Genomic DNA, 21,755 nt, shown 5'->3' with positions numbered 1-21,755 from the left:
TTGGGGGTGGTGTGCAGCACTGAGCGCAGGCTGGATCAAACAGCCAGCAGAGGCCACACCACCATCGCCAGACCCAACGGCAGCCCGGCACCACAGTGGCAGGGACTAGTGGCCTCCCGTGGGCGTCAAGGATATGGCTATTATGGAAACGGACACCCTCAGGAGATCCCCAGATTCCAAAGACACCACCCGGTACTCCAGTTTACTTCTGATACAGTTTTATGTTTTTTTAGAAAGACATGTGACTGAATATGTTATGCGCATCTTCCCCAAGGGTAACAGGAAGGTGCAAATTGAAGAGGTCCGTCTTCGCCCCATCCTCATGGCTACCAAGAAGAAGAGCCTGGTCACAGAGGGTGTAGTGGAAGTGAAGCATGCTGGGAGATGGAGGCAGGTGTGTGACATGGGTTGGAGTCTCAACAGCAGCCGGGTTGTGTGTGGGATGCTCGGCTTTCCAGAGGCAACTAAGCACAATGTCAAAACATACAAGTGAGTATGAATTTTTCCTGCAACACAATTCACCTCTGTGAGCTCAGTTATTAGATGACAAAACATTTGGTTCAAAAGGGCAACATGCTCTGCTATTCATCCCATTGTGAAGTGAATAAAAACACACCCTGAAGAATATAAACGCAACAGTGGCATCCCATTCACAGCCACTTTGAGTAAAGGCCCTTTTTTGGGCTTATCTTCCTCCCCCAGCCACTTCTCCCCTGTGTCTCCTTTTACTCCCCCCTTCCTTCCTCAGCTTCAGGATGATGATAAAGGGATCCCTGTCCCCTCTCTACTGCCCTTTCTCTACACCCCTCTCTAGGCAAATCACCTCTGCTCACCTCATTACCTCTCTCTCACTCTGTCTCTGATGCTATCTTCAGCTTGCAGCTCTCAGACAAACAGCTACACTTTAACTTTTAGATTCCCATGCTGAGGTGTAATATCACTGCTGATTGTGCTTTAACTATCCCATCGATACCATGTGTGAGACAGGGGTGGCTATTGGAGAGTGGGATGAGGGTCTTTGTGGAGCGACTCGTCTTATTGGCAGGGCAGTCACTGCAGGCTAGAGTCAGCCATGCATCTCTTCACTTTTACATCCCACTCCAACAGCATGTGTGACATCCTGCCAGTGTGTGTGTGTGTGTGCGTACGTGTGCTGGGCATCGTTTGAGATTTTTTTCCATTGTAAAATACTTTCATTTTCAAAAAAGTCTTTCAACACGGTACTTCAAGGAACATAGAATTGTGTTCAAAGTATATTTAAGAAAATAAGCCAAACTTTGCAAATTCATCATCATCATTGTGTCTTAAAGGTCCAATGTGTATGATTAAGTGGCATCTAGCAGTGAGGCTCCAGATTGAAACCAAAAGAATACCCCTCCCCTCACCCTCCCCTTCCTAGCATGTAGGAGAACCTGCGGTGGCCCTTAAAAATGCAAAAAAACGTGAAATTAGTTTGGAATTAGGTGGTACAACATGGTGTACTCTGTGGAAGAGGACCCGCTCACTCTGTAGATATAAAAGGCTCATTGTGAGCTAATGATGCTTCATGTTTTAGGTGATGACACACTAATGAAAAAAAGAATATTGTATTCCATTTCTGCCAATAGATCCCTCTAAATCCTACACTCTGGACCTTTAAGACCAAGTCATTAAAACAGAACTTTCCTAAATGAAGCCCACTTTAAAATTAGGACAAATTTTAGGATGACATAACATAATTGATTAAGTATTCTGGCCCCAAGTTTGGTACTTTGGGCACCTTTTGATAGTCGGTGCTAAAGACATGATTCGGTCGTTACCTAAAGGAGTGGAAATTACTCAATTGCTTTCTTGCCAAGAGTTAAATTAGAAAATATAGACATTCTGATATGTCTATGATAAATGAATTGCTGCAGCCAGCAGCAGTTAGTGTAGCTTAGCATAAAGACTGAAAACAGGGAAACAGCTAGCCTGGCTCTGTCCAAATGTAACAAAATCCACCAAACAGAACCTGCAAAGCTAACTAGACACAAATTAAATGTTATATTTTGTTTATCTGTTAAGGGGAAAAAATCAACCTGTAAAAACACATATTTGCTTGGCTACATAAAATGGGATTTTGGTCAACTGGTTTTGTTATCTTTGATGAGAGCCAGGCTAGCTGTTTCTAGTCTTTATGCTACGCTAAGCTTAGCATCAAGAGAGTGGCATCAATCTTCTTATTTAACTCCTGTCATAAAAGCAAATAAACAGTTTTTCCTAAAGTGGCAAACTGTTCCTTTTGAAAGTGTTTACTGAGTCCAAGCATTATTTATAGGTGTCTCCATTTGCCCTTTTGACACATCTATACTGCCTCGCCTCCTGATAAAAATAAAACAAATAAATAGGGTTTTTCGGAAGGTTCTGCTCTTAAACCGCAGGAGGACCACACATTAGCAGGGCATTACTACATTGCTATTATAAGACTGAACAGCGTCTGACCAGTTGCTGTCCTCAGTGGAAGGGGGACCCAGTTGGATCGTGCTCCTGGAGAGCAGCCGACTGTAGGTGATTCACAGTTTAGCTATTCCTTCCCTCTCCTGGCCGAGGTTATTCTGACTCAATGGCGACAGACCGCAACATCTGCTCTATACTGTAGGTGCTAGATTCCTCTCACAACTGAAACGCTTTTACTTTGGAGTGGCTGACTCATTTGTTTTATAGACTTTTCTAACTTTTTATTGACTTTACAAACTGCCCATATTGGAGCACACTCGCTCACTGGAAAGATTTTGGCATTGCCCTTGAATTAAGCTATCTCCGCTGAACTCTGTTATTGGGAACACAGTGATGCTATATAACTGGATTCTATTGTTGGAGGAGGGCATCATCAGGCATCATATCTTCTGTAATAAAAGGTCCTCAGAATGAGCTGTCGTAGAACAGCCCCTGCCTGACTCTGTACACGATCTGTGCCGTATCATTTATTAGAGTACGGCTTCCCCCGCATTGCAGGTGTGATGCTTTTCATGCCTCGCTTCGATTTTCTATCACAGCACAGATCCGCCACTTTATGCAAAGAAGGGGAGAGGCACAAGTGATAGTGAAGTGAGGAATAAGATGTGTAGGTTTGTATGACTGCAACATTAGAGATTTGGCTGCTTACCAAGAAGAGAAATATTCCAGAGGAGGACAGGGCTGCTGTAGCTTGAAGGACTTGGAGTGAAGCCTGCAGGGAATCAGCTCACTGGCTGTTTCAGGATGTTGTTTTAAGTCTCTGTCTAAGGTTGAGGAAAAGAGACTTGAACAGTAGCATATATGTGGTGTTTTTATCCAACGTACTGTTTTTGCTTCTAAATGCACAGTGATAAAATCCCATTGTGTTGATTTTCTTTAATGTGGTGTAGGTTAAATGACTCTTGCATGGAAGCGGTCGTGACTGGCTACATCTTTGTGTGCCTGTCCCGGGTATGACCTGGTGTTTTGCTGTAGCCTCAGCAGCTATACTGGTCCGAACCACCATGATGTGTTTGTTTCCAAATCTGTACCTGTTTTCTATCTCCACAGATGCATATTTGTTCTCTCTCAACATGTGTTTTTGACTTCAAAGTGGTTCTAGGTGTACACATGCCTCAACGCTTAGCTGCCGGCGATAGACTCAAGTTATTTTACAGTATTTGGTTTCTAAAATCAGGATGAAACCCTATCTTTGTTATTGTATAAGGATGTTTACGGAAGAATTCTTGAAATACAGGTAATGTTATTTCAGCCTCGACTTAGGGTAATTGTAAGGATTGCACTCTGACTGGAAGTGCCACTGTAATTATGATTACAAAATGTGAGCAGACTCACAGAGGACAATTGGGTTTGAAAACAATATAATGTTCAGTTTCCATGTAACATCTTCCACTTTAACAGCTGCCAAAAAAGCTCAGGATTGTATTGCACGGCTTGACCAAATTTAGCCGGTGACATTCCCCCCTGTTTCTCCACCTTCACGTCTCTCGGTCCATTCTTAGACATCCCGGACCGTGCCATGTCTCTCGGCCGCCTGTGTCTCTTGGATGAGACTCTGAAGATGCTGTAATTACAGGTTGGTCATGACCAAGGCTCTCTGGGGTTTCTGCTGAGAGTGAAAAAACACCCCCAATTATAGCTGTGTGTGTGAGCGAGAGTAAGGCAGAGTTAGCGATGGAGGAGGAAGAGAGTAACAGGAGAAAGAGGGGATGTAGAGAACGAACAAGAGCTGCAGTCAGACAAGCCAGATTTTCGCTTGCTCGTGTGAAATATGTCCAATTACAGCTGCAGTTTGCAGCGCGGCCCGCTGTGTCAGCAGCTGTCTGTCTTCCTCTGTCACCGTAGTGATTTGGGGACTTAACCGGCATTTTATGTTTAATTATGTTTCAGCCGAAATGAGGGTATCATTTTCAGGCTTTTGGGTGACATTTTGTGTGACCGAGTCTGGTTTTCCTGTCTGATGTCTATGTGATCCTCCTCAATATCCTTCTCTTTAATTTATTTTACCATCTTTTAATTTCTGTATGCATGCCGGTGGCTATTTTTATGGCCCGGAGCAGACTGTGGAAGCTAGCTTTCAAAACTGAGTTGAAGCATAGTGATTTGTATCAGCTCACTCTGGTCAGTGTTGAAATATTTAGCAGCTATTTGACATGCAAGATCCTTTTCATAGATACTAAACATAGGGAAAAACTAAATCTTCTAAAATATTTATATTGGCTTCAGTGTGCTCTATACCAGAAATAATAAGTTGCATCAAGGACTTGTTTTTTTTGTCTTTGGCGTAGCCTTAAGTCCACTATTAAGATAACTCCTTTACTGCAAAAAATATTTTCAAGCACTTTAATGCCACCTAATAAGCTGAATAAGCATCATGTAAACCAAGTTTAATGGTAACATATTTTAGCATGCGTAGTGTTGGATATAAAGGGTCGATGTTGCCGTTTTCACAGCAGAATTGTTTTTTAAAGAGCAGATTAAAGTCAAAGATTATACTTAAACTAAGGGTCATACACAATGTTCCCAAGCAGCCAAAAAATTTATTTTCCCCAGCAAGAATATACTATTCATTATTCAAACAAGGTCTCCATGTGGCAAGAACTGCTCAGAATATGCCTTTTGTTAGTACAAATGGGTTCATTTTCAATTGCAGTGAAAATCATTTTTTTAATGGGATCTGCACCCCGATTTCTTTATTATTGATTTAAGTTTGTGAGCATTTTTAAATTAACAAAAGATACAATGGTGTTTTTAGAAATGAAAGCCAGTGAGCAGTGTGAGGGCCATGAAACCCAAACAGTGGTGTAATTCTCGTCTCTTAACAGGCGGGTGGGACTCCCTATCATTAGCCTCTGCTCTTTTGGCTCCACAACAAGTGCTGGATGCACTGTTTGGATAAGCAAGGGTGATGAATGCTCTTAAGGTGGAAAACAAACTAATACTGAGGCTGTCTGTTCATTGCATCAGCACACACCTTGTAGAGAATTGCTATTATTCTGGTCATACTACCTATTACAGTTACATGCATTTTTAAAGAGTTAGTTCCCTTCACAGCTAAGAGAAGAACCAAACTGTCACTTATTTGATTTGATGTATTAGAAACGTGACTTTCATGCATTTTACACTCCTTGAATGAAGGACAACAGTGCTGTTAACTCAGTCAAATGAAAGACCTGATGGCATCATTTATAGCCCATGTAGTAGTCCTGTTGGTCTCTGAAGAGGGAAAATGGTTAGCTGATTGGTCTGTGGTGAGGTCACAAACAAGTCACAGACATGTTTGCCTCATGGGAAAATGTGTGTTTCAGGGTATGCTCCTCACTGTCTATCCCCAGTGAAATGCTGCTGCAGAGCCACATGGCAGACACATTTAAGATATTTTACAAGTGCAGTTCAAGACACTGTAAAGACAAAGTGTTAAATTCTATACAATGTGTCGCAATTAACAGCAGGTCTCGTGACATCACACGCAGCTTTATGTAGAGCCATGCACGTGATTTCAAGTTATGGGATTTTTTTGCTATCAAGTCAAATGTTTGATATAGCTTTGGAAGGCTATTTAAGCTATTCAGATTTCATTTACAGATGTTCGTGATTTAAGCACTTCATCCTCCTCATGGCTGCATCTGTGCTGTAAATGGGCCTCAGAAACGATCTAAAGTCCATTTGAAGTCATTTAAAAATAACATCTGCAATTTGTAAAAATGTCTCTTTTTGATTAATGGTTGCTAAGATCAAAGTATACCAGTTTTACTAATATTTTTGATGAGAGGTCTCTTCTGGCTCATTTACCACTTACAAAATCAGGAAACAAGTTGTTATGTGATTCTGGAAAACGTTCAGTCAGCAGTCCGTGACCATCTACATAACATCATGTCATGACAATGCTCCTCTTGATTCCAACATCCTCGGTTTGTTTTGCAAAGGTTTTTTTGCTTTACTTTTACAGGAATGTCTAGAGTTCATGTCAGAAATTCAAATATTGACCTGCCTGTGCTTTCATACAAATATCCTCAGACATGTTTGTTTCTGTAGAAGGTCATTTTTACCTCCGCCAAGAAGGTTATGTTTTCTCCCCTGTCTGTTTGTTGGTTGGTTTGTAAGCTGGATTACACAAACACTACTGAACGGATTTCCACGAAACCTGGATGTAGAATGGGTCTCAGCCTAGAATAGACCCCATTAAGTTGTGGTTCGGATTCAGATGAAGGGACAGATCCAGGATTTTATATATCCAGGATAAAATGTAAATTTCTCAAGGGATAGTGCATGGATCTTAATGAAAAACATCTATGAGTGAGTACAATTTGTTGCGGATCCAACTAAAAATCTGGATTTAGCAGATTTAAATATGTTTTATCTGATTTTAGTTAGGCATGATTGAATTAAAGACTGTTGGGTCTTGGCGGGAGGTATGTGGTCTTCTGAGCGCCACTCTAGTTTTTAATGTGTTAGGAGCCACAAAGAATGAAAAACATTTTAGCTTCCCACTCTTGTGATGACATGTTGATGTACAGCTCCTCAGAGAGTAAACTTAAAAATGTGTTTGTTTATGTGCTTTCCTTTTTATGGAGTTCCAGTTGTAAGTGTGCAGTAAATACTGTACTCTGAACATAGGGTGGATGATCCAGATGTTGTGCAAGACAGTGAACCCCAAATTGCTCCTCATGGTCAGGTCTGGGCTGCCATCAGTATGTGTTAGTGTGAATGAGAGGCAAAATGAAAAGAGCTTTAGATAAATGTGACACATAAATGCCACAAGTATATCAGAACATCTGTGATGTACCAGTCTTTGGTGATAATGAGCTATCAGAGTAGGGATATATGGCACAATTTCACCTACTGCCAAACACTTGTAGTAAACAGAACAACTTCATTGGCAGATGTTTGAAACATCAGTCAGGCTTTAGTGTGTGTGTTCCTGAGTGTTTTGGTGTAATTGATGTGAATGTCGGTGATGGTGCATGCACTTTGCAGTGGTTTGAGGATGTCCTGGCATGGTCTGTGTGGCATGTCTGCTTTGCGTGTCTGCCAAGAGAACAGAAGGCTTTCCTCTCCACTGCTCCCTCGAGTAAGCCAGCCTTGTTGCTGCATAAATCTTTATTTGGTTCTGGCCTTTCTTGGATGTGCAGCACAGCGTAGTGCCAGAGTTTTTGTTTGTATATCGTGCATGGTCAAACCCTGTTTTCCCAGAAGCGTTGTACATCATTGGTGTTGAATGTCATGATTTTTTTGGATGGCATGCGGCTTTGGAGGTTAACAACACGGTTCAAAATATATTGCATTTTTTTGTCCTTTTATAGTTCTTACATCCTGTAGTCATGTACAAACACTGAAACAAGTCTTGGAGGCTTATGTTCAAAGGGTCTATGTTGGTTTAAAAGGCAAGGACATTTTATTTAACGTAAAGGTGGGTAATTTGGATTAGCAGCACATTCCTGTTGAACACTTATCCTTATGTTGGTGACAGGAAGTGTCTGTTGCCATTTAGCTCAGGAACATATGATACACTGGCCACTCTAAACATAAACAGTAAATAGCAAGCTGCCCACATTCCAGATGGAAATATATACTACTGAATCTATAAAGCAAGAAAGAAGGATAAAGTTCCTGAAAGAGAACAAGAGCAAGAGCAGTGCATTCTTCTTTAAACTATATATGTCATCACAATCAGTAAACCTAACTATACACTCACCACAAAGCCACATTCACAAGTCATTCTGGGTTTTTATACAGAAGTTCTATTTGGAGCTGTATGATTCATTTTTTCGATAATGTCAGCGTCTGAGCTGCAACTTTTTTAAGCCATCCCCGAGTACTCCAGCAAGATGACTTTTCTTTATGTGCCTCAGCTCGCTGGGGCAGAAACCCCTCCTGTGTGGCCAGGTTACATATTAAACAAACAGCAGATGCTGCAGTATATCTTACAGAGATTACCTCCTTACATAAGACATTGGTGGCCCAGGTCACCTCACAGGGTGATGTGTGTGTGTGTTGGTAACCTCGACAAATATACAGATCTGGAAGAACTAACATCCATCTCTGCTCTTTGATTTCATGACAGGAAAATATGGGACACAAAGGTTGCAGATCCTTCAACAAGGTAATAAAAAAAGACAGCTATTCCCTTATGTTGCCATATTTGACCTCACTCATTTTATAACTGTGAGATACTGGCAGACCTAATGTGTTGAACTTCATTTCAGTTCATTTTCCATCCATTCTTTTCTCGCTGTTTGCTTACGTTACCAGCATAGTCAATCAAATCTGATCAAACAAAACCTACACAGTCCTGATGAAGCAGATTAGGAAAGTTTTCTGAGTGTTAAACCCCCTTGACTGAGGATGTTTTAGCTTTTACTATGATTGTTGCTAATTAAAGGTATTACTGATAACATTCAGCCAGAACTTGTGGCATTCAATCCCCTACCATTGCATTCTGGTCACAACAGCTCCATTATTCCACTCACCTGCCTCTCACGTGGTTGCCAGTTTGATGTAGCTAATGTTGCTAACGCTATGTAGCTAATGCTAACACCAGCACCAAGTGATTCCAACAGCGTTATACTACCTTGTTAGAAGCTGGAACCAACTGTCAGAATTCCAATACAGAGATAGACAAAACAATAATTTTGGACCTGACAAACATTGTAAAATTGTAAATTCACAACATGATACTATTTTTAAGGAAAAGAGAACCCTTATGCTGCACCTTTCTACAAGCTCTTTAGATGTATTATTTCTAAAAAATGATCTGTCTACATAAAAATGTTATCAATATGACCTTTACACACTTCTCTTCTTTCTAGATTGAGCTTAATGGCGAAGAAGAAGGGATTCTGGGTAGAAAAAGTTCACTGTCTTGGCACTGAGAACAGCCTGTCAGAGTGCCTTGCTCAGCTGTCAATCCCCCGTAGTCCCACCCCTTGTAAGAACGGGAGACATGCAGTGGTCAAGTGTGTACCAGGACCTCAGTTTGCTCGCATCTCCTCAGGAAGACCCCAGGCCCCATATCCAGTTGTGGTAAGAATAACAAAGCGAGGCCTTCACTGCCACAATTATACTGTAAGTTTATGGACCGAACATGAGCTGAAGTGTATTCCTTTTGCTGCCTTATACAGCCTGTGCGACTGAAGGCTGGCCCCAGGCTGGGCGAGGGTCGTGTGGAGGTGCTCCGAGACGGTAAATGGGGGACCATAGTGGACCACATGTGGGAAAGAACTGCAGCCAGTGTGGTGTGCAGAGAACTGGGCTTCGGCAGTGCCATTGATGCCCTTGCTGGAGCCTTTATGGGTCAAGGTGAGAGAGAAAAGAGTTCAGAGCGAAGGCTTTGACACACTGACTGGAAATTCTGAAAAACTCCACATTTAATCTAGTTGTTTGGAGTCTGCAATTTAGATGTTTGAATGTTTATCATGCGTCATGGTATTCTAGAGAAGACAGAGACTTTTCCAGGGATTTGCTTATCTTTTGCTTATCTTAGACGCCGCACCCGTCTGCCCTGACTGATCATCAGATAATGTATGGGCTTGTGTGTTTGTCTCTGTCTGTGTATGTTACCTTGTGAAGTTGCAAATGTGTGGATTGCAGTATCTCCAGCTGTGATTACACGGATCCTGTGCCAGGGCTGCCAGCTGCTCAAACACCGTGCACATGTGCTCACTCACACACAAGATGAAATACTCTACGGTGGTTAACATTGACATTTGGTAACTAAATCCACAGACATAATCTAGCAAACTTCAAGAAAGCTTCTCATTCACTCGCTGAGCACTGTGGTCTTTTTTCCTTCGATTTTAAATTTCCAGCTCTGGTGATCACAGGTTCAGTCAGTATCCAGCTGCGCCGGTGGTGTCCCCACCCTTACGAAATGTGAGAACGGCTTCCCCACGTCTCAGGCTGGGGTGTAGTCTCTAATCATGCTGATCGAGATGAAATGTGGGATGACAGTCTGCTGGTGTAGTTGATTATACAAGGGATATTTTTGCATGTGTTGGATTAGCCCCTTTTCCTTTTTAACATTATACGTTGTGTTTTCTGCAGATGATGTCATTTATACTACCTTTCTTTTTGATGAGTCTAACAGAACTCATTTGGCTTAGTTGGCTCTTTGAAGGGGACTTGCATTGCAACCAGCTTCAAACCCCTTTTCATCTGGTTTCAATCAGCACCTCTAGTTGTCAGGTCAGTGTTCAGGTTCATCATGGTTCCAGCAGTATGAGGCAGGGGTGTTTAATTGTCAGGAGGGGCTGAAAAAGCTTTCAATTTTCTACCTAAAATAGGTTTTCCGTGATCCAACCTCAAGACTACATTTATGTATTCGCAAGCATGTAAGTGCTAGCCTGGATATATTGCATGGTTGTGTGTGTGTATGTATGTCATAAAATCAGTCTCGGAATTATAACTTCAAGATGTGGCTCTGTTTGGTTTGAAAAATGGCAGGTTTACCCTCTACTTTTACCTCATATTACTCCTGTCTCACTCCTGGAAATGTATGTTGGTGCCCAGAGAACGGTGCACAGTGCACAGGTGGGAGGATAATATAAAGAATGAGTTGTTGGTATTTTGAAGGAAATGTCTCTTAAGATGTGAATAGATGTCACTGAACCACATCTTTTTCTAGCTCACTCTCTGACTCAGCTGCCACTGTGGTGGTTTCTCAACAACAGCAAACTAAATACTTCAAGCTAAGGGCACAGATGCTCAAAATACCAACAGTTTCATTAAACACTCTCCAAACAGCCGCTGCTTTTAAATCTGCAGCAGGATGCAGTGCCATTATGCACGGAATCCACTGTGTTTACCCTCGTTAAATTACGTGTACACAACATCATGTGTTTCATATTTCATGTTTTATTCTTGAATAAAAAAGCAAATGCTGCTTTGTCACATTTGAAGTTATCATGGAACCATTAACAACGTGGAATACAGCAAAATTCTGACTGAAATAGTGTTGGATTGTTAAAAATTGTGCCAAAAAACAGTCTGCGTGCTAAACACAAACCACTTTGTGTTTGTCGTTGCACTTCTGCGATTAAAATAAGGCCCATAAACACACATCATATACATAGATGTACTTACTTTCACACACACACACACACACAGGATTTCAAAACTTCCAAAGTTTTATGGTGACACAGCGCAGTACTCTCCCGTCTTGTCTGTCTCTGTCTTACAGTTACATATACACAGCCATTGCTGAATGATTCAACTTCAAAGTCCTCCTGCAGCTTCCTTTCTATAACATTCAGCCTGTTAGACATTTTACTGTGACATATAATTTTCCATGGGCTCCAAGGCCACATAAAGACAGGCCTATATGTCGTTTGAAAAGGCCTAAATTAGACTCTTTGATAGAAAAAACCCTCACTGAGAAAGGCAACCTGGAAGGGTGGTTTATTTAAAATGTAGTTTACTTGTACTTAAAATCATTACATTTAAAAGGCATCAACATTTTGACTCATCACATCGCGCTTGCTTTCTGTCCACATGGGAGAAAGAAATTCCAGTCTTTCAGTCAGCAGTCTGTAGCATCAGGACCCCACAAAAGGTTGTGAATTATTTATGATGAACAAATGTGATAATGTGATAAAGGTTTTGGTCGACTGGCTGGTCGGTGGCAGACCGCATTCAAATGTGGTCTCTTGAGGCAGTGTGATATACAGGCACACACATCGCACACATTGGGATAAGTTAAGTGTCACCATATAACTTGTTGGCCAGCTTTGAAATCCTGTTGACAAAGTAAAAACGTGACTTCGATGCTGGTTGGTTTCTACCATCTGAAAAGCCCACAGGCAGACAGATCTATTTACAAACTCATATGATTTTAGCACTTGGCTAAGAAACAGATCTGTCTGGTGACAGACAGGTTTTGTTAGAAAGAGACGTTCCGTGGAAAGAAAAACACTACAAGCACTCCATTAATGTGCCTTAAACAGAGTGTAATTTCAGAGAGGAAAAGAACAGGGCTTCCCTTGTAACCACTAACCAACTATTTGTGCTATTCTCAACAAGAATGTGACCAATGTTAGCCTATTTCCATCCCTTAAAGTAATTTCATTTTCTAATCCGTCCAAGTGATCTCTGCCAATTCTAATTATACAGTAATCGAGCTAAACCGTTCTCTTGTAAATTCTGAATTGAAGCTACCGGGTTTATATTATGCCGCAGTTTTGCTCTTGAAGCTGCAACTGCTGTCAGTCTTGGACATTTAATGTTGAAGTTCATGGAAATTGATGTCAGGGAGAAAGAAAGTGAAGAAAAGCTCGACCAGCCCTCTAACTGCCTTCATCATCACATTTATCATCACCATCAGTGATTCAAATTACAGGGACAGTGTTTCTATTTCCTTTCTTGACCAACGCTGTTATTTTACTGTGTAATTTTGCCTGTGAACTACATATACATACAGTGTACTATATGTACATAAGGGAGTAAATCACCCTGAATGTCTGTATGTGTATGTGTGCATGTTAAATGTGTGTGGCCACTTTCATGGAATTTATTTTGGGTTTCCATGGGTTCCCCAAACTATGGCTTAAATACAGCATGTCACTTCATTTTGAGGATCGCTCCAGTTGGCCCCATGTTTGTCACGTAACTTAAACAGTGGGAGTTTGGATCTAGTTTGTGGCCTTTACCATTCAGATCAAGGCGGAAGTGGTCCAGATGTGTCATTTTCATACGTGTGAACCCACGCTTGGTGACCAGTATGGAGGCAGGCCTGCAATCTACCAAAACCAACACAGAGACAGATTGGGTTTGGTCGCATTCTGGTCTCTACCATTTTGTTCATCTTCCTTTTCGCCCTTTTTTTTTGTTGGTTTTTGTCGCTTTCCCCCAGTTTGTGTGGTTTTGGTTGTGTTTATTTCAGTGCAAACCTCATTTCCAAGTTTGCAGTTTGAGCCTTTTGTTTTAAGAAAACACGGAAGCCGTTGTTTGTTCTGTTTTCATACACTCCCATCATTACAACAGCAGCAGCTGCTTGCTTTAACAAAATCTTAAGCTCTCTTTCAACCATCTTTCATGTTGTTTAGAGATTATCTGGTTTTACACTACAAACGAACAGTAGTGAAAGTCTCTCTCTATGTTGTTGATACAGATTTGGTCTTGTTTGTTCACCCAGGGTGGCGGACTACACACAATGTTGTTGTTGTTGTGCCTAAAGCAACAGAATGGTGGTAATGAGCTGTGACAGATCCCCAGAGTAGATGGTGGTAGGTGGTTCTTCTGCTTGGCTTGCAGGAGCATTTTGTCATGACAGCATTTCATTGTTGGTTTGAAGATTAAGTGGAGAAAGAACATTTGAAAGGAAACACGGAGCTTTGTATGTGTGTGTGCTCCTTTGCGTGATAAAGTCTGCTAATCTCATTGTGTCTGTGCTGGGTGGGCACAAGCAGTGCACAAGAAATATTGCCCTCAGTTATGTCCATGCCCTTTTGGTTTCTGCAGCATTGTCTTTAAATCTACCATGTCTCCTCCTCTCTCTGCAGGCACAGGACCTATCCACATGAACAGTGTCCAGTGTATGGGCTCAGAGCGCTCCATCCTAGACTGCTACTTCCAGGAAGTCCAACCATGGACATTTAAACACAGCCAGGATGCCTCCGTGCGCTGTAACGTTCCTAAGACTGGCATAGAGAACACGGTATGAAAGCTACATTATCACGAGACATACACTCAGCTTTCACTGATAACAAATCATCAGTTTAATCCCTTTAATCCAATGGATTTACAGGTGAGGCTTGCTGGTGGTAGAGTCCCATCAGAAGGCCGTGTGGAGGTGTTGATGGAGGTTGGGGGTCGCAAGCGATGGGGCGCCGTCTGTAGTGAGAACTGGGGCATCAACGAGGCCATGGTGGTATGCAGACAGCTCGGCCTGGGCTTCGCTGCCAGCGCTCATCAGGTAATCATCCCACTGATCAACATGACATTCATAACTGACAAAGTGGTTTGAAGAATGTCATTTTGATCTCTGATTCTAGTGCCTAGGTAAATGACACAACATACACACAGCAACTTTTCACATCATCAGTGTTTACAATTAAGGCTATGATGTCCTGAATAAACAATGTGGCACTCACACCTCTAAACCAATCAGTGTAATTTTAAAAAATGTCACCATTCCTCAAAGATTTGTCAAAATCCCATCACTACTGTCTGAGTTATTGATAAAATAACAAACAAAGGATGTTTAAACAAATGAGCACATGGAGGCCAATCCATAGTCTCAGCCCTTGTATTCACTGTGGTGGACAATGAGCTATGATACTGCTCACTGATAGAAAACCTCATGTCCTGTGACCCCACCCCCCACGCCCTCCCTTTGACAGGAGACCTGGTACTGGTCTGGTGACCCAAATTCAGCTGAAGTGATTCTCAGTGGAACTCACTGCGTGGGCACAGAGCTTTCAGTTCAACAGTGTCGTCGCAACAACCATGTCCACTGTCCTCGAGGAGGAGGAAATAAGGCTGCTGGGGTCAGCTGTTCAGAAAGTAAGTCAAGCCATCCTCCTGTAGCCTCCCATCTTCTCCTCGACTAAAACCTTTTTGAGTCCTATGATAACCTCTCATCTGACCTCCCTCAGCGGCGCCTGACCTCGTTTTGGATGCACAGCTGGTCCAGGAGACAGCCTACCTGGAAGACCGACCCCTCCACCTGCTGACTTGTGCCAATGAGGAGAACTGTCTGTCCTCGTCTGCTGCCAGGATGAACTGGCCTTACGGCCACCGCCGCCTGCTCCGCTTCTCCTCCCGCATCATGAACCTGGGCCGGTCCGATTTCAGACCCAAAGCAACAAGAGAGAGCTGGACATGGCACCAGTGTCACAGGTAGAGAGAATTTTTATGGAGGTGTTACATTGCTTGGGTGTGTAGGTTGTTACTATTGAAATACTGTTCGTGGGATGTTGTGGTTGCGCTCTTGGTTTAAAGTGTCCTGTACTCGAGTTAACTGTGGTTTTTAGAGGCTGTCGAAAAAATATTCCGACAACCACCTGTTCCTCATATGAAATTGCTTGTACGTGCATTAATGACAGCTCCCTTCAGGTAATTTGAGTTATATTTAATTTAATTACATTCAATTGCTACCAGGAAAGAAAATATGCTTAAGTGTGATCTCTGTGCCAGTGCACATGTGGTTTGATGAGGGGCTCTGCAGGTAGCATGCAACATTAAACATAAGAGCCTTTGTCTGTCAGCAGCATTTTGTCCATTAGCTGTCCTCAGGTCTCCCATTCCACTCTACCTCTCAGTTTGTTCCCCTCAGTAAGCTGTCAGATGACGAGAGCACTTTCAGGCCTGTCGTCATGAGAGAAGAAGGAGCCATTTGAAGGCCACAGTATTGGCTGTGTGAAATGGGTCCCAGTAAGTTACGGGTGGCCTGAAACGGTGTTGTCATCGCTCCAGATTCATTAGCCGCCCTGCAGCACGTGTCTGTGGAAATGACGGTGGAACCGATCCAGTAACCACAGGTCAGGCTGTAATACAAAGGACAGGGTTGCCCAAGCACGGTCAGGTCCGCCTCAGTTTGTTACAACAACACATCAGAGCTATGGTGTGTGTGTTTCAAAGCCCTCCATTCACTCAGAATGAGTAAACAGCTCGACCAAGCCGGCGCTAAAACAAGCTTCTGTGAGAGGTGTTACGGTGACACCCACGCTCATGTTCAAGCAGTGAGGTCACTAGGCTGCGAGCCATAGGGAGCCAGTGTTCAGTTTGTGTAAATGCACACACTCATAGATGTGCAGACACGCACATACACACTCTCACCTGGACTTTCCCTTCTGTCCTCCCAGGCACTATCACAGCATCGAGGTGTTCACACATTATGACCTGCTGACTCTGAACGGCACAAGGATTGCAGAGGGACACAAGGCCAGTTTCTGTCTGGAGGACACATACTGCCCCGATGGTAATGTTCACCACTATTCATGAGCCCGAGTAAAATACTTTTTCCCATTAGTGACAGGAAATTAATATCAATATTTCAGCTACAGCTATTTAGATTTTTTACTTTGTGGTTAATGTATTAGATCACTGCTGTTGTTGTTTGTTCACTCTCCATTTACTTGTTATATCATGGATGAAATAACTCACGAAGCAGCAGCGTTCATATGTAGTCAAACATAATTCAGGAAGCTCAAGGCTCTTAAAAATACCAGGGAGTGCTGAGCATTAAATGAGCTTTGATGTTGTGATTGATAATGTTATTGGTGTGTGTGTGTGTGTATGTGTTAGGACTCCAGAAGCGGTTCTCCTGCTATAACATGGGTGATCAGGGTATCTCTGTGGGCTGTTGGGATACGTATCGCCACGACATCGACTGTCAGTGGATTGATGTGACAGACGTACGGCCAGGGGACTACATCTTCCAGGTTAGAAGTCATTTTATATTTCTCATGTTTCCCCATTCGCAGTTTTGGTCAATTTTTTCATGTCGAGAAAATCAAACACCATTAAAAACCCCTTCAACACTGGACAAAAAAACAAAAACTGACATCTGGCTTTTGTCCTCAGAAGGAAAGGGTAACATCAGCATTCATCCCCAGGTCAAATGACTGTGCATTAAACACCAAAACTACTCCCTGACATATTTAGAGGCTGTCAACCAATCCCAAAAATGATGTTGTTTGGAAAGATTTTGACACCGCAGCAACCCTGTTTCTAGCACGACACGTGTTGTCATCTCAGCCACAAATTCCATCTCCAAGCTGCTTTGTACTGTTCCCTGTTTTCACACTTTCTTGACATTGCATGTGATACACTGGAAAAAATAAATGGATAGGCAAGCCATCTACTGGTGGGTTTGCTGGTATTGAAAAAAATGTGCATATATGCGCTAAATTTGTCATAAAAATTATGTAACTTTATGTGTAAAAGAGCATTTTCACATTATGGCAATTGCTTTTTTGCCAGAAGATATGTGCCACTCTCATGTTTGAAAGATAAATATGAAGCTACTGCCAGATGCCAGTTATCTTAGCTTAGCACAAACTACACACAACATTTTATGCAGTTACATCCAGGAGTTTTGTCTTCTAGAGTCTCAACTGTTTACATGCAAAGACTCTGACTGCACCCAGCCAAGAAATAGTCCCAAATTACTTTTGACACTTTTCATACGGATTAAACAACAAGATATAATATGCTGATCAGTAAGCTTTAGAGGAGCTGGCAGCTGGATTTTGTTACCTTTGGACACAGCCAGGCAAGCTGTTTCCAGTCTTAAAGCTAAGGTAAGCTAGCTGGCTGCTGGCTGTTGCTTCATATTCAGCGTACAGGTATGAGATTGGTATCAATCTTATCATCTATCTCTAGGCAGGAATTCAGACAAAATATCTAGTCCTTCCTCCAAGGTCCAAGATTTAGTGAATGAGAAACAAGTTCACAGGCTCTGGAGGTGGACTTCCTCATGATTCATTAATCTATTTCAGTAAAACATCCTAACCTACCTCAACAAAGGCATCACCTCAACCATTCCATGTTATTACTTCAACCAGGGTCAATCAGTCGAGTCATTGTGGCTGGTACACTAAAACACATCAAGGACTCCATCTCCCATTATCCTCCATTTCCAGTTCAGACTACTGATCCCACCATGGTATGCAGCAGTTCTCAGATCTCATGCTGCCAATTACCCCCCAGCTGTGCAAGACTGGTTACAGTGTAACTCACTGATAATTACCAACGTTGTCTGTGAGGTCACACAATCTTTGTAATTATACTTCTCTACTCTCTATTGAAGACGGATTTCATTTAATGTACTCGTAATAGATGTGACACGAACATATATGTGCCGACTGTATTTTTGGCATGCCGAGCGGGGTGTAATTATAAAGTAGTGCATTGCTGCAGCACAATGTGGAGGCAGAAAGGGGGAATGAATGATAGAGGAGGACAGAAATGTAGAATTGGTAGAACTGCTGAAAGTAAAAAGGCCAGGGTCATTTGAGGAGACCAGCACTATGGGGACGTGCAAATTAAACTGAGAAGAACAGGAGAGAAAAAAAAACTGAAAACACTGAGTAAGCCAAGCAAGGAGTGAGTTATTCACCAAGGCTGCAGAATTGGAAAAATACAAACATCTTTTACAGCAGCTCCCCTTCACTGCTATGTTCTTTCATTTATCTAGTAAAGTGCAGATGATGCCTGACTTTTCTGATCCCGGGCTTTACAGAAGGTTCAGCAGGCCTTCCCTTGAACCACCCACCGCTAATGAAACACACCAATTACCCAAATTAACTATTGCCTCCCTTTAGTCAAACAGCAGCTAGTCCCCCCTTCCATTAGGAACGGCTAATTTGCCACCAAGGAATTCCTCCTGCCCTGTTTTTATTTTTATTGCCACTTTCTCACTGAGCAACACATTCTGCCGCTGAACCAGACCTCTGCAAAGGCCTCGTACACTCCGGTCCAGCACTGTAATTTACCCTGAAAAATTGAGAGAGGCGAGTTATTGTGCATTCACAAAGTTTTTTAAAGTTTGTTTTTTGTGTGTGTGTGTGTAGTTTGCCTTCTTTCTCCCTGTAGCTGTTTGTAACATGTACTTAAAGTGGGTGTAGCAGTTTACAGAGCAGCTATTAGAGTAAATGGCTTCTCAGTATTATCACGAGACCAGATTAAGAGAATGGTTGTATCAGCAGTTATAGAGCTGCACTGCAAATGACAGACTATTAGTACAGCATATGGCTGCACTCAGAATAAGACTGATTTCAGACACATAAACATGCCTATACATAACTACTCTATTACAACACATAAATTCCAGTGCTTATTATTGCATACCTGTGTTGGTATGAGGAGTGGAGCAGATTTCTCCTCTGCAGGAGCTGGGGGGCAACACTGTGGTATAACCACATTCCATCAACTTCAGCCCTAAAGTTGCACAACCTCTTCTTCAGAAAGTTATCATGTTTTGTGTGGGCAGAAGCGTCTTTGTTCATACAAGTAATAAATTATTTTACGATGGGCTTTCCTTAAAGATCTACCACTATGTTTCGTGCTTTGCAAAAGTGTTTTTCAGTCCATATGTTTAGCTGCAGACTACTAAGTGAACATCTTTCCAACTTTAAGTCCATGAGAACATAGTGTATAGTGTGTTTGTCTTTCCAAATAGGAATACTGTATGGAAAAGTAATCCGGCTTTTTATAGATGAGAAAGGGATTGACTATAAAAACAATACCAGCCACGAGCGCTGTTTAATAACAGGCCCTCCAACAATTTTACATCCAACTGCTCTTTATTGAAATGGCTTTCGCAGTGTGTAGAGAGAGGAGACTTACTCCTTGTTTGACCATGTGCCTGGCCAGCTGGAGATAGTGTTACTGTAGATGAAAATGAGAACAACAAAGTGATAAACTCCCTCTGTTTACTAATAAATGTTTGTCGCAGTGATGAGGTACACAGCTGCAAGTCATCAGGTCAGAGACATCTGCTGTTGTGATGTTGAATTATTACTGATTTGCAGCAGAGGTTGAATATGACTGTGTCCTTTTTGCAGGTGGAAATCAACCCCTCAATGGACATGGCAGAGTCTGACTTCATGAACAATGTCATGAGATGTCGATGCAAATATGACGGCAACAGAGCGTACATGTATGGATGTCATGCAGGTGAGGACAGAAAACCCTTTACTGCTATCTCACTTCATTTTAATCTCTCGCCTCCTTCATCACTGACTATGTTTACATGAACAATAAAATTTACACTAGTATTCTGAGATTCTAAGATATGTGTGTCTATGTATTCTTTGGACATGTATATAGCACATTCAGCGTATGCGTCTAAATTGGATTGCAACACATTCTCCCAACTGTTTACGGTCAGCTCTGTGCGATGCCTAGCCAGCAGTTTGTAAGGATGGGTTAGACAGACATGCACAAAACAGAAGCACACATTTGTGGTCGGAGGGCAGCACACACCTACATTTAAACATGATGAAAGACTCGGATATCAGCAGGTTTTTGGAGTTACACAAATATGGCAACACAACCTTTTCAAGACAGTAGTTGACTGAATGAAGAGGGAGGCTGTGATCATTATTCAGAGCATGTACAGCTGCATATAAACTGGATCATTAGTGGAATATTATTTTTCATTTGCCGTGCAAATAGCTTAGTAAGGATATTGTCCTTTTTTTGAAAATAGGTAACACAGGAATACTTTGTGCATTTTAATGTAGTCGCTAATTTTTATGTTCTTTTTTCCTCATAGGTGATGCATACAGTGCAGAGACTGAAGACCTGTTCGAGCACCAGAGGCAAATCACCAACAACTTTGTGTAGCCCATCCCAGGGCCCAGTACGAAGGCCTTCCAGTGGGGCCCAGAGACTACTCAGGGTGGGTTGAGGTCGATGGCCCCAGGCCCTTGGGACCTTAGGACCCACAATAACAGAGAACACACAAAATGGCGCCTGTTCATCTTCTTGACAGATGTGGATAAAATACTCACAGCAGCGACCATTGCAGAGACTCCATTGACAAACAAGAGTGGAACAGGTGCCAGTCGGCTCAACGTGTTTTTTTACTCTAGTTAAGTAAGAAGATATTGGATATTAATTCAAACTATACTGATTTTTGTTTATGTGGACGACTAGTAACTTAAGTTGGTTATTCAAAACGTATACACATGAAAGACCTTATTGTCGCTATAACTAATCCGTCACAAAGACAACAGGGAAGCCGATGCTGTTGGGAAATCTCATCTTCAAGTTAGGAGATATAAAAATCTAAAAAAAAAAATTAAAAAAAGAGTTTAATTTCTGTCACACAAGGCTGATTTCATGCAACAAGTACTTTAATTGGCTCCAGATTATTCATTATCTAGTCATTTGTAACTACTCTGCTGTTACATTACTTCAATATTGGTGCTCTTTAACAAAACTGTATGTCGTTATATTGACCTCACTATGTTTCAGGTGAACAGTGTTGTACACTGCATTTTGGGTAGTTTATTATCACAGTTAATTAGCTATTATTGCTTTGGTTTTAACAAAATCGTTGTTTTATAAAGGTTTAGTCCTGCTACAAAGTTTTGCTTCTCATCTAGAGTAGGTAAGAAGAGGTCAAATCATTTTTATGGAACAAAGCACTTTATCTTTTAAACATCAGTATTCTAGTTTGGCCCCCATACTTTTTAAACTAGCCACCAAATTAACTTTTTAGGGTGTTTATCTAAAAAATACCGTCTTCAGAAAGTGAAATATAAGGTTTGTGTTTACTTTTCATATACAATGTACTATTTATGCTGTAACTTTATTTATTCATGAACTTCACA

General features: G+C 41.8%; 1 protein-coding gene across 1 annotated transcript; it reads left to right on the top strand.

Moving 5' to 3' along the window:
* The first annotated feature begins 157 nt into the window (after positions 1–157).
* loxl4 (lysyl oxidase-like 4) lies at positions 158–20,933 on the top strand. Its single transcript, XM_073482015.1, is given in 12 exon segments — positions 158–192; positions 275–489; positions 8,540–8,578; positions 9,285–9,498; positions 9,597–9,774; positions 13,971–14,383; positions 14,811–14,973; positions 15,066–15,309; positions 16,275–16,390; positions 16,717–16,853; positions 19,980–20,091; positions 20,693–20,933. Coding segments are annotated over 11 exon segments (1,854 nt in total). The 5' UTR covers positions 158–192; positions 275–322; the 3' UTR covers positions 20,764–20,933.
* Positions 20,934–21,755: the final 822 nt, after the last annotated feature.

This window comes from Pagrus major, chromosome 15 (assembly GCF_040436345.1).
Source record: "Pagrus major chromosome 15, Pma_NU_1.0".
NCBI classification, from domain to species: domain Eukaryota; kingdom Metazoa; phylum Chordata; class Actinopteri; order Spariformes; family Sparidae; genus Pagrus; species Pagrus major.
Note: the sequence above shows the minus strand (reverse complement) of the source record. Positions and strands in the feature narration are given on the sequence as shown.